Source organism: Plectropomus leopardus, chromosome 15, assembly GCF_026936395.1.
Source record: "Plectropomus leopardus strain MGB_pleo_1.0 chromosome 15, ASM2693639v1, whole genome shotgun sequence".
NCBI classification, from domain to species: Eukaryota; Metazoa; Chordata; class Actinopteri; order Perciformes; family Serranidae; genus Plectropomus; species Plectropomus leopardus.
The window spans coordinates 24,948,818-24,963,229 of NC_142190.1; the positions used below are offsets into that span (position 1 = coordinate 24,948,818).

Sequence of the window (14,412 nt, forward strand, 5' to 3'; positions counted from 1 at the left end):
CATTTTGTAAAAAACTAAAATATTACTTTAATATATATCCTATTATATTATTACTGTAAAATTGAAGTAAACACAATAACCAATTATTTTGTGCAGACATGTTAGCACAAACATGTGTAAGAGTGCTCCTCAGTGTTCATGATTCTGTTTTCACCTGAAGAAATCCCAAATAAGAAGACATTGCTGAATGTGAGAATCTTTGTGAAAACTGCGTAAGCGGGTTTTAGGAAGATTTTTTTTTTTCTTAGCCAATTTTCAACCATCTTTTTATGAAAACAGTGTGGGGAGCATGCCTGTTTCTTGCCTCAGACGTTTTCAGAAACTAATTTTAATTTCTCGTTTCGCTTTAATGGCGAGAGTTTGTGAACAGGAAGTGGGCACCACTGCTTCCTGCACAGTGAAAAAGGAAGCTGAAAAATCGAGATCAACCAGTGAAACTAAGCAGCGCTGATCAAATATAAGTTGTATATTTCTTACCATTTATCTGTAATATGAGATCTGTCTGGCCGCCGTCGTTGTTTCACACGGACCATGCTACATTACGCCAGGCGCATAGCATTCTGGTAGTTGTAGGTTTTCTAACTCTTGAGCAAAAGCAACCTTTTTCTGTGATTTCTTTGGTCATGTAGCACCAGTTTGAAATGTTTTTGTGTCTTTCTGATGCATAAACGGCCCATTTTTGTGTGAGAACCTTCTTTAGGTTGGATGAGGCAGTGATTGTCCTGTTTTAGTTGCATTCATAACTTATATTACAGAAAAACGTATCCATTTTGAAGGGTAGCTCGTCTTTAATCTGCATCCTTGAGAGGTTTTAATGTAGTTTTTCCAGAAACAAGCACAGATCGTCAGTAGATGTAATATAAACTGTATCTCAGAGTCTGGACACTCTTCATCATTATGGGTTATTTTTGGAATACGCTGATCTCCCTTTTTCCTGCCTCACCTCTGTGTCTATTCTCCATCTTCTCTTTGGGTCCCTCTCGTGCCGACACTGATTCAACCAGCCGAGCAGGTCACTTGTTTTACAAGGGGACTCTATAGTTATTTTATACCTACGTGGCTGAACAGCGACATGTTTTTAAACGGCTTATGTGGCAGACAATACCAACAATAACCCAGTCAGTCCTGCACTGTCTATGGCAGGACAAAAGCTTTCAGCATGTCTCTCTGAGATAGGCTCAATTTGGCTAAACCCTGTCCCCTCTTAGTGTCTCGCTAATGGCTCTGATTAGACATTAGGATCCCGGGATACTGATCAGACATCATTGTATCAGGGAAAGGCCAAAGCCCTCGAACTGAATCAGAATAGCAGCAGGGCCCCTCGAGAGGAATTATGAGGACCTTACGTCGGCTCCAGCACTGTTCCCTTGTCAGGATTTTAATAGCAGACTCGCCCCGTGGACTACTTGGATAAAGAAAATGGATAGTCAGGCTATCTTTGGGTTTGATCAGTTAAGGAGGTGCAGCATCACAGATCTGAGTCATGGCAGCTGAATAGACAGCTTAGGCCCCAACAATAAACCGAGCACACGATCACTGGGCAGCAGCAAAAGAGGGATTCTGCCTCTATTCGGCATGCTCTGCAAATCTTCTCCGCATTTGCTCCTAGTCACTCTGCCTAAGGGGGGAGGGGTGGGCTGGCTTCCACCCAAATGCATGCTGGGATTGTGTTCCTCTTTATTTTAAGCCTTCCCTGTAGACATGTCCTGTTTTTTTTTTTGTTTTTTTTTTTCCTCCCCACTTTCCCTCTGCTTTTTTTGTGTCCCGCCGTCTACAGTCTGTTTGTGTTTACGCGCATGAACGTTTTGTAACGGTGTTCGTCTTTGTACCGAGCGCTCATCATCAGCAATATTTCACACCGTGGAAAAGAACATTCGATGTCACTCTTGTTTGTACAATTACGGTTTACCCTGTTTGTTGGCTTTTTGAGTTTGCGTCAAAGTTTGAGAAACTGGGATCAAGGAAAGGTGAGAGCTAAAAAATGCACAGACTTTGTCCTGGTTCTTGGTAATGTTATGGCTGGTGCTCCACACGACCTACATAAATAAATGTAGGTTGACACGGGTGAATGAGTCACAGACAGGTCTGATTGACAGGTTTGCAAAGCTGTTTTTACTCCCCCAAATGATCAGTGTGGAGGCTAATTTGTGCTCTTTTTTCCTTGTTGCTGCAGGGGGAATCACTCATGACACTTTTCAGAAGGAGCTGATGTGCTTTGACCCAGATGCAGACAAATGGACTCAGAAAGCACCCATGACGACGGTGCGCGGCCTCCACTGCATGTGCACTGTGGGCGACCGGCTTTACGTGATCGGGGGCAATCACTTCCGGGGCACCAGCGACTACGACGACGTGCTGAGCTGCGAATACTACTCCCCCGCCCTCGACTTGTGGACTCCTATCGCGGCCATGTTGCGAGGCCAGAGCGACGTGGGCGTGGCTGTGTTTGAAAATAAGATCTATGTAGTGGGCGGCTACTCGTGGAACAATCGCTGCATGGTGGAAATAGTACAGAAGTACGACCCCGAAAAGGACGAATGGCACAAAGTGTTTGACTTACCCGAGTCGCTGGGCGGGATCCGAGCCTGCACACTCACAGTTTTCCCTCCTGAGGACATCTCGGGCTCACCCTCCAGAGAGTCGCCCCTCTCAGCACCTTGATGAGTAAAGGGGGGGAGCCCTGCTCACACCCCCGTGTCCCCTCGCCCACTCGCCCCCCCTCAACAAACACTCCTTATAGACATTGTTTGCACTTCCTCTTTGGACTACATCTGTACTGCATCCCTAAGTATCCCTCAGTCCACCTCCCCTAAAGCTGTGCAGAAACCCCTCCCCAAGTGATTACACCTACGTACCGATACGGTTTGGCAACCTAATTACATGTTAATGTTGCATACTCGGTATATTTTGGCAGGAAATACCTTGACTTGAAAAGTGACTTTGCAAATCAACTTTTCTACCTGATGTCTACAAAGTTTTCTTATGTCTCGTTTTCTTTAGGCGTTCTACCTTGAGATGTTGACTACCGCACTGACTCTCTCTTCTAGTCTATGCCAGGTTAGATGCAGGTGACTCCAGAAAGCAGAATCGTAGGGACGGACAAGCTTCAAAAACACAGCCGGTTTTTAACTCAGGGGTTGGCCCAGGCCCCGTCTACGTTGCTCTCTTACAGTTTCAGTTCTTTCCTGCTATTGCTATGAAACTGTTAACAAAATGGTGTTTTCTAAATTTAATAAACATGATTTTGAAAGTAATTAAAATGTTGTTGTCATTGCTGACCACAGCAGTGTCAGGCCCATCCTCAAAAGTTGTTATATTAGTGTGACTAGACAAAAACATCTTCAACATGGACATTTGAGCTGGCACAATATCAGAGTTTCACTGCACAAATATTGTGGCCAAAAGAATTCACAATGACAAAATGATCGCAATAGCTATGGAAAACTTTAAATAATAATAATTGGTCAAATTCATCTTTAAATCCGTTCATTGGTTCGAGGCATTATGTTTTCAGGTTGTGCATCTATCTGTCCATCCGTCACATTCTCGTGAAAGCGATATCTCAGGAACGCGTTAATTTTCCTCAGATTTGGCACAAACGTCCACTTGGATTCAGTGGTGAGCTGATTAGAATTTGGTGGTAGACAGTCAGTGTGACTGTGACCACGCAACATGTTTTTACAGAAACTCAAGAATTAATGCACTAATTATGACAAAATTTCAAACAAATGTAAAAAAAAAAAAAAGGATAAAATCATGTCATGTCATGTCATTTTATTTGCAAAAAATCAATTATGTGATATCATATTGTTCTGCAAAAACACTTTTCTTACCCTTACTGAACAGCAGAACACAGGTTCACAAGGGGAGTGAGTTGGTGACACTAAATCTTAAGTGCCCACCTTGAAACTGTGCTGACTGTAGAGATCTTCTGTGCTGCCGAGGGGAGGATGTGTATGAAGTGTTTTCACAGACATGAATGTAAACTGTGAGTGCAATTTGGATGGTGCGCAGAGGCGTTCAACTGCGAGGAAGTCATTTTAGTTTGGTAAATGTGTAACACTCAAAATACAAGTAGGAAAGAAGCAGAAATTATTTAAGACTTGCTGGATTACTTAATATTATCATCATATGTGTAATATTAAGATAATATCAGTATTTCAGTTTTTCTAAATATCACGGTTATCGTTTTGGTAATAACACCCTAAACACATATACTGTATAATTCATGTCAAGCCATGTTCGGTTTAGCGTTTTGACTCGTTCCAAAAGAACAAAATGTGTTTTTCTTGTGATGTATAATGGATATTCTGTAGACTGGTTAGTTCACCGGTGATCACAGACACTGCAGGTGGTCATTGTTGATGATTTGAGGGAAGCCCTCTCACTCTGGTACAAGATTTGTGGCCTGCTGTGAGAGAAAAGTTGCCTCTTTTGTAAATTTGACAGTGAAGATTGAGCTCAATTTTAAAATGATGTGACCTGTGACCTGTCCCAGATAAGGGTTATAAAATCAATGTCTGTTAAATGTTTAACGCAGTGACCAGTGGGAGTTTTCTGCTGACCAGTGTCAACTGGAAAACTGGCACTCCCAGCGCTGTCGCCTCTCCTCCTGGCATCGAGACAGACGGTAATGTCGTCCACAATCTGCCCACCTGCTCTCAGACGATTAAAACCCTTATTAGCAGCATATGGTGTCCGAGGCGTCTGTTTCGTGCTGCGACCAGGAACAAAAGATTTGTGTAATCATCAGGTGAGTTTGGTCTGGAGCTTTAAATCCTCATTATACTCTCATTATATCCCATTAATGAGACTCTGCAGTAGTGCCTCTGATTTGAATGCCTGCTCCTGTGTTGTTCATAGCAACGAAATCTCAGCTTATAACAGCTTATTTTACATAACATGCTTCATATTGGTGCCTTTCAATAAGTCACTTTTAGCTTTTGAAACTGTTGCATTCCCTTTTTTTTCTGGGCCAGATTGTAAGTTTTGCATGTTCTTTTCCTTCTTTCATGGCAGCTCCTTTAGTTATTTGTGATGCCTTGTCCCGTTGTTTTGAGAAGGACTATTTTAAAACCTTTTTTGTGACATTTCAAAAGCTCTATTTTGTGCCGCAGCTTATTGTTAAGTCCTTTTGATGAAACGGTTTGCGTCATTTCAAAATAGGCCGTTTGTAATCCTTTAATGGAAAGTCACTGAATGAACACAAGACCCAAAATGTAACTGGGCTCAGCTGCTGGCAAACTCATACATGACAGAAGGCGGTAAAGGGGCAGGAATTTAGTGTCATCTTTCCCAGGACATTACACTGAAAATAAATCACACACTGTTGGCCTGCTACCCTCCGTATCACCCCTGCACCTGAAGGCAGTAGCAAGAGTCAAGAGAAGATGGAGTGATGCTGTAGCTAAATCACCACAACAGTGACCCGAACTGGAAAAGTAGGATGAGAAGGTGGTAGAGCTCGTTAGCCCAGTACAGGACTGAAAATATGTTGCCTGTCTTCCTCTCTGCATCAATTTTAAGTGCTCTAAATTTTTGGCAATAAACATATTTCACATTTGCCAAAGTATGTGGCGTCATACACTCTGTGTTACCAAGATGCATTGTTATTAAAGCTCAGATAGACATGAGGAAATAAACAGGGAGATCATGTTAATTTGCCAGTTGTCAGAGATGTTTTCATACTATTTATACTATTGCATAAACTTTATCTCTGGATGTATGTTGTCACTGTGGTAAATTAGCAAATCAGTGCAGGACTTCTTTATTAGGAAACTTGAATTTTTAGCCATGTTAGATACATGGCTCTAGGCATGGCAGTGTTAGTCTGTTGTTCCGCTTAGTCCAGAGTGAAATATAATAGCGACTTTTGGATGGATTGGATAATCTATTCAATGGTCAAACTTTCATGGTTCCCCAGAAAAAGTTGAAATTTAAAAATATTTCTCACTACATGTTTTACTGAAGATAAAAAATCCATTGTTTTTATGATGTTTTGGGGTCATTTTTTGTTGTTTTTCTTTTCTCGTTTGGCTTATTCTCAGGTATTTTCCTCTTTTTTTCTGTTAATGTTTGGGCAATGTTTTGATAAGTTGCTTCTACCCATTCTTGCATCAATTTGATGCAGTGCCTCAATTAACCAACTTCCCTAAAGAAAACTCACATATCCCATCATACCTACACAGTGAGTAACATACATCCACATAAAATAACTTTATACCATGATGAAGGATTTTATTCTCGCTCTCTCCACCCCTCTGCTTCAGTGCAAGCATTGTTCCAGCAGTCAAAGCAGACAGATTGCAGGCTGAGTTTTACAATAGCACTCAGCTGTTCTCAGACATATTTTAAGCATTAATTGATTTTTGAATGGATTTGAGAGAAGACATTCAAGCACTGACACTTTAATTAATCTTTTTTTGACTGTGCAGAGTACTTTAAGGACAAACACGCAAAAAAAATCTACCTCAGCATATCATCACACTTTGCAGTGATGCAGCACATGATGTCCTAGATCCAGTGTGTAATTCCTGCCACATGGTTGCATTGTTTCCTAGCCAATGTCAATATTACATGACACAGAGCTTTGTGTGTCCCAAAGACTGAAGGCTTGGATTTTTAATGAACAGTGTGTCCTCAGTGCTAAAGCAAAGAGAACTGGAGCAAGAAATTACAAGCATTCACCACTCCTCGTTCCTCCTCCTCCTCCTCCTCGTCCTCCTCCTCCTCCTCCCCTCTGCTTCACTACCTGTGTTCCTCAGCAGATTTCACCACCACTGGAGGCACATTCACTTGATTCATGAAGCAGATAAAAGAGGTGCGTGTGGATTACGGCCTGACTCTTGACACAGTGCACATTTGCGACTCGGTGTGTCTCCAGACGGCTCCTCCTCTCATCTCATCCCAGCCAGAAAATGACCTAGTTTCTGCAGGCTGCTGGGTGTGTTTACATACACAGCACACTGATGACATTGTCAGTCAGACAGCATCGCTCTCAGCGGTGAAGAGAGGGATGCTCTTACAGTAACTAAAGCTCCAATCCGCCTCCTATCATGATGAAATACTCTGCAGAGCCACAGATCCCTGCTGTCCTCTGACTGCATGCATGATGGTGTTAATGGCTATTGATCTTTCTGGCTGGCAGGCGGCCAACATATCCTGATGTTGCTCCTGCTAGATATATTTATTTTTGCACTGAATCACAAGCTGCCCTCTGTTGTTAGACTCCCCAAAGGTTTCAGGTCTCAAAAAAGGTTTACATCTCTCTCTTCTCTTTCTCTTTTTCATCATGAATATTCAGAAAAAGGTCAAGTCCTTGCTCTCCTCTCGAGCTCTCTATCCCCCCGTGACTGTGTCCTGAATAATCTGTCCCTGATTCATCTCTTGTTCCAGTGCTTGTTCCTGCCCCAGCTGTAGTTTTTTTTTCATTATAACAGAGGCAGGAGGGGTAATTGGGATTTGCTTTGTTCAACATCTGGCCATGCATCAGTCCTAGATTCTAGTTTATGCTTCAGTTGCATCTCTAAAGGTATTCTGTGTGCGTGCATGCTCATACAGATTGGATAGAAATCTGTTATGCTGCACCTGGCCTAAATAGCATTTTACATCTTGTGTTTAAATATTCCCATTGCACAGTTGTCAGATTGTTGCAGTGATGCCTACATTGTATAATCTGACAAGTTGATTTTAATTTAAAAAAAAACAAAAACAAAATCTAGGACACAGACTGCCTTAAAAGAATGTAATTAAGTATAACTAATAGTATTAATTTAGGTTTACTTAATATATAATTGGTAACTTAAAATTGTGTTATATTTACCTTATTTTGAGAAGTTGGTGCAACTTAAAAATGAAAAGTTTTATTGAATCAATCTTTATATATCTTAGCAACTTGTATAAACCAAGTTTACAGTGCTATACATCTATTATATTTCATTATTGTCTTCATTATTGTCAAAACCCCTTTGTGATGATCAAATCAAGTCAGACTAACTTGGTTTACTGAAGTTGCTAATGCTTAGAAAGAAGTTCATTCAATTGTCATTTTTGAATTGCAACAACTTCACAAAATTAAGTAAATCTAGCAAGATTTTAAGTAAATTTAACACTTAACCAGATAAAATAAACATAAATTAATAGTTACATTTCTTTTCCTTCTTCATGGGAACGTGTTTCTAAGATTATTTTAAGTTAAATCAACTTGTCAGATTTTACAGTGCATGAAGGACTGGTGTTCAGTTTTTGGACATTACTGTGTTTCATGTTCTCCCACTTTTTCATGCAAGTTCCCCCTCCGTAGTTCAAAGTGGATCAGAGACTCTGTGATTGACTGGCAGCCTGTCCAAAGTGTCTCCTTAACGTTCATCCCAATGCATGCTGGGATATGCTCCAGTGCCCGCTTGACAAGGAAAGGGAAAAAGCAGGTAAAGAATATAAATAGGAGGGGTGCAGACAGAATGATCCCGTTTGCACACTGAAAACTTTAAACAATGAGATTCTCTTTCGAGGCAACAAAGGACGTATTATTTTATAAATTACATAAAAAACGTGGAGCTGAAACTGTGACGCCACTCTGGGAAAACTGCTTAACCTCTCAGGGTTAAATACAGCTTCTGTGTCCCTGCGGACACGCTTAAAGATTTAGCTGATGGCGCCTGGGTCGGTCACATTTAACATACAAAGCATACATGCTCATTCTAAAAATGATTATATTTTTCTGTCACACACAGTCTGCTAGTTCATTGAGGTCCTATTATGCAATAAAATAAGCCCAAAGAAGTGTGAAAAAGTGCTTTTGACCCTTACAAAGGGACATGTTGCGATGAATCTTCTTTCAATATGTACTATGTCAAGTGTTATAATGTTCCCCGCTGTAACAATAAAAATGCTCTCCGCCTTCTGTGACCTGAATACATTTGCAGGTTTCTTTGCAGGTTCTTCGTTTGTAGTGATTGTTGTTTTAAAGTCCTCATTATTTTTACTAATTCACTGTAAGCCTGTAAATCTCTGCAGAGATCTTTAATTTGTTCAGCAAGTTTCTTTAATTATGTCTCCCCACTGCAAAACAAACTGAAACATAAAAAAGTTTAAAAAAGTAAAGAAGAAAAAAAAATCTGGGACATCGTATTCTCCTATAATTTCCTGAATTTCCCTCTTCTGTTTTCTAAATTAACCGTGGTGAAGTCAGGTTATGTGGAACATCAGCTGAATTGGGACAAGTAAGGTTTTACATCTAGGGCTCTTTGAACATTAGCAGCTAGTCACCTGCTAAGATATACAAAGATTAAAAAAATAATCTGTTCAAGGACTCCCAAGATGAGCCATTTGTCATGTTGTCTTTCTCTTTTTGCTGATAAGAGTGGTGCAGCTAAATCCATGAGGGTAGAACAACAATAATGTTTTAGGATGTTGTATTTTAATGGGACAGGGTTTTGAGTCAGTGCTTAATACATTCAGGTAAAATGGGACCAAAAAAAAGCTAAAATGGGACAATTTTTTGAAGCGGGATCATTTTTCAAGGCTACCAGTTACCATTAAATTTACAACCTACACTATTGTGTTCCACAGAGTCATACTACAGACATTTTTTTTTAGTATTTTTGTCAGTCCAGAGTTACCCATAACTGTACCACACACACACTTACATTGTAGACAATATGGCATCAAAAAAAGCAGAAAGGTTTGATGATCTTTTTAATGAACAGGTAGGTGTAGGAGTAATTTCTGTTAATATTAATATTTGATAACTGAGCTCAATATGTTTTTTAACTGTGTCTTAGTTTATATACTTGGTAAGGTGAGAGGGTAGATGTTTTCCTTTTGTTCTTGTAAGTGCTCTTACTTTGAAGGCTCCCCTCCTGACACTGGATAATTAGGATGGTGTTGCAGGTGTTTCATCAGTCCGTCAGCTCAGAAGGAGGCCAGCAGAGGCCAGTTTTTTCTTTGTTTGATTCATGTTGTTCGGTGCAACTTGTTAATATTTTTGGATCATCATCACTGGTATGGTCAGACTGGACTGTGGAAACTAAGCTGCTACAGTCAACATTATAAACACGGTTAGTAACACAACTCATTACTCATCTGTTTCCTGTTTGGTGTGAGAAGCATGTTGGAATCTGTGCTGGGTGTCTACATGTGGAAATCAGAAGCCACCACAAGTGACATAAATGAATTCATTACTAAATGACGGAACAAATCAATGGATTTAACCATTTAAGAAATAAACAAGTGTGATCGTCCCATTTTACTGGAACATATATCAGAGTGAGGTATAGGGGTTCTTGATGTGTTTGAAAGTCTGAAGTTTCTAAAGTGTATTATTTAGCAGCACATTTTCTTTATAGAAATACAGCAATATATACCTAAAAAGTCTTCTCCCTGACTTCACCTTAAGTAAATTTATCTTTATGATTGGAGTGCATTTTTTTAGTTAGACAGAAAAAGTCGTCATGTTGGTCACGGCAAACACTTTTTCCCCCTTTAAAGGGATAGTTCAGAATGTTTGAAGTGGGGTTGTATGGGGTACATATCCACTGACAGGATTTTACCAACGGTAGATGGTGGTTGGCATGCTCTCAGTGTGGAGAAGCAGCTGGGGTCCAACATGAGAGCCAAGCAATCTACTGCTGTGGAGGCATCAGCAACAAAAGATATTTTAGCCACCAAAAAAAAAAGTTCCACATAAAAAAATAATCAGTTTAAGTTTGCGCTTTATTTTAAATATTTTAACTGCATACCTTAATGTCAGACTGTGATTTCTAACAATACAATGATGCTGTTTTATCGCTCTCTTCAAAGCCAGACTCCATTAAGAAAAACAGTAATTTATCATCACTGAACACAGGAGTTGCTGGTCTACAGCTGCCTCAAACAGTTGCTCTCTTTTGTGTTATTATCTGACTTTCTAAAAGGCTTAGTTTGGATTCACCAAAAGTCACACTAACATGAGAAAGCTTAATTATCGAGGCAGCAGCAGACCAAGTGATATTTGTTTTTTGGGTGGCTATAATATGTTTTGTCCAAAGCAGTAGGCTACATTGCTTGGTTTCTGTGTTGGACTCCAGCTGCTTCTCTAAACAGGGGGCGTGCCGACTGACATCTACTGTATGAAATACACTGACTATGGATAAGCACCTCATATAACCCAACTTAAAAAATTCCTAACTGTCCCTTAAACACATTATTTCAGGTTTTTTACATTACAAGTTATGAGTTTCAACACTGGTTTTATTTATCCCACATTTATATAATTTTACCATGTGTATAACCAAAGAAATTAAAGAAAATACTACCACTAATATTACAAATAATAATAAAAATAAAACAAGTATCAGTGCATGAGTGTGCATGTATCCTCTGAACACTGGCACACAGGGATGGACTTTTTTTTTTGTTGCTATGATGTAAAAGAAAATGTCATGACTTCTGGCCTGTGAAGGCGTGTGACGGTTGACCGAGCAGGGTTGCGTTTGTGTGTGTGACAGTGCTGATGCCAAAGTGATTGATAACTGTGAGCTCCAGCTCAGTTTCAACCTCCTCAACTCTGTCCTGTATAATGCCAGGTGGTTGCCATGGTTACCATTGCTCTTCATACAAGGAAATAGGGAGGGGGGGAAAAATGAAAGATTTTCTCCTCCTCTGCTTCATGAAACGCTCTTGCTGAGTTTTCCTGGGGAGTTGAGAGGAGAGTGTTGACCTGCCTGTCGAGCAGTGGATGAAATAACATTATGAAAAAAAAAAAGATGGAAAGCAAACATTTAGCTGCCTCTTCAAACACAAACCCTTACTCTCCCCTGTGATGGAGAAGTGTGGCTGAGCTGATTACCGCTGCAAACTCATTTTCATCCTTATTAGAGCAACTAATTTCCATTTCCATTACATTATCGCTGAGTGCATGCCAGAGGTGGCTTTGATTTCTGCAGTGCTCTTTACGATAATGACCTCTAGTGGTTTTCTGCAAAAACAATAAAAAGCAGCTCTGACTCACACTGAACCTGTTTTTGAAAGATGTCTGGATGATGAAAGATGTCACACTTTTTTTTTCTGCAACCAGAGTGCCAAAAGGAGAAATGTAATCTAACACACGCCTTGTTGCATTTCCATAAACCCCGATCATCCTTCCAGTGACATCAGAGTTACACTTAGAGACACAAGTTAATCTTTTTATTTACAGAGTCGTGGTTCAAGCCAAGACAGACAGACACACAGTCTGAGACATAACAGGAGTAAACAGGATGAGACGCCTGCAGGGGGGGATCAGTTTCTTCAACCACCCACTTAGACCCAGAGTTTCCTCTGATGAAGGCCACAACATGGCCCAGAGTCACCCTGTAAAAAGATGTTTTTAACTCCAAACGACACTTTGCATGTTTAGCAAGAAGCTCTTTGATTGACACACTTTTTCTTTTTATTCATTCCACAAAAAGCCTCCAAAGAAGTGGAAACCTTTTCTACATTTGAATAAAACCAGTATGCGCACAGGGCTGGTTAGATCCAATAATGGGCACTGATGGATGCCTGACCCACTTTGAAGATTTTATGCCCTGTAAAAGCTGACCCCAGCGGGCACAGAAAGCAGCCATTAGTGCCCCTGCTGGTGGATCACTAATAATAAAATACTAACATTCATTTACCCAGCAGCAAATGCAAATTAATTTTTCATGAATAATTAATTGCATGAAAATGAATGACTGCTTTGAATAGGTAGTGGTATGATGTTATGAGATGAACATAATAATACAACCCACAATTATTTTCATTGCAGTAAAGCCTCTTAAAGCCTCGGCCACAGGCTGCTGCACATGAGCATATACTCAGTGATTGTTTTTATCCAGAATTCACTTCTTATTCTATATTATTTCATGTTCAACACAGACCATGGACAGAAAAATGTAATCACTTCATGAAAAAATAATGTAATCTTGCAAAAGCTGCAACAGAACGGGGTTAAATTAGGTTTGATGCTGACATATTTTTAATGCATTTGATACAGTTTGGCCATCATGTTGCTGAAGATTAGTCTGAAGTGCACCAGCTCCTCCTCTTTGTGATCGGTTTCATAAATACCACGACACATTAAATACTCTTTCACAGTAGTGGAACATTTACTTCGATATTTATACTACAAATCACAAATGTAACAATACATTTTGATTATTTCCATTTTCTGCCATGTTGCACTTCTGCGTCACAAGCAACTTGGTAAGAAATGTTTGCAAAGAATTAATAGATTAAGAGAATTAATTTTTAAAAATCTAGGGAAAAATGTCTACGAATAACTATATTTATGATTATTACATTTATATAATTCAAATTATGTTACAGAAGTATTATCATTTTTAACCACTGATTCAAGGTCATTTCCTTGTTTGTTTGTTTTCTACTTTCTTTCTTTCTTATTTTTTTTTTTCTACTGATTTTCATGTAATTTTCTTGCATGTTTTATTAAATTCTTGTTCGTTTTTGGTTCACTTTTTTCGTTGCTCTTCGCCCTCTTCCCATGTTTTTTAAAGAAATAAAGCCAATTTGCTAAGGTTTCAAGGAATTAAACTGGGCCTACTGAAAGCAGGGACTTGAACTGATTCTTTAAACAGTAACTCGGGACTTGCTTGAGATTTGGAGATTGAGACCTGCTCATGTGACTCTCACCTGTGCTGTTTACATGTTAATGCATCAGTAATAAATCCTATGATAAAATACAGGGATGAGGCCTACTCAAATACTTTTGTTTTTGATACTTTAAGAACTGTCGCTGATAATGTTTGTGTTTAATTAACATTTTGAAATCAGAACTTTTAATTATAATTATTTTTTCATACATTATAATATTAAAATGTTGATATTAGGAGTTTTAGGTGAAGGATCTAAATACTTTTCTTACCTCTATGTTGTGTGCTCGGCACTTAAGATCTGTTTAATCACTTGTTGCATTAAAATGTCACAAGGTGCTGTTAATGGATACTGAGCAGCTTTGTCCACATAATTATTACTGTGATGATTTCTTTAGCATTAACGTCCTTTTCTGTCCTTTAGTGCAGTCAGGCCTCCTCGCTCAGGGATGGATGTGACCAGCAGAGGGCAATAAGGTGACTTTTCTTCTGTGAGCCTGAGGGCAATGAAGAGGCCTCTAAAAGGTACCTTTATAGTAAAAATTGTCTTGGATGCTCAACCCTCAGTCGCACTAAAAAAGAATTGCATCGGCAAATAATTATACAACCTTGTAGACTGTTGAATATGTTAACAAAATGCATCAATTTATTAAGACAAAAACAAACATTTTCCAAGGATGGTGCATTGTAAAAAGTGCAAAGATCAATGTAGTGTAATAGATAATAAATAGAAAATAAAAATAACTTTATACAATAAACACATAAAAATAAATCAACAAAAAAAAAATACTACAAATAAAAA

At 39.3% G+C, this 14,412-nt stretch overlaps 1 protein-coding gene across 3 annotated transcripts in view; it reads left to right on the forward strand.

Annotated features, from left to right (window-relative positions):
- The window catches only part of klhl13 (kelch-like family member 13), a 45,271-nt gene extending 42,011 nt beyond the window's left edge, over positions 1-3,260 (forward strand). For all 3 annotated transcript variants that reach the window (XM_042499660.2, XM_088088295.1, XM_088088294.1), the window contains one exon: positions 2,174-3,260. In XM_042499660.2, the coding sequence (XP_042355594.1) occupies positions 2,174-2,661 (488 nt within the window). In that variant the 3' untranslated portion in view covers positions 2,662-3,260. The remainder of the gene's footprint in view (positions 1-2,173) is intronic.
- The last annotated feature ends 11,152 nt before the right edge of the window (positions 3,261-14,412 follow it).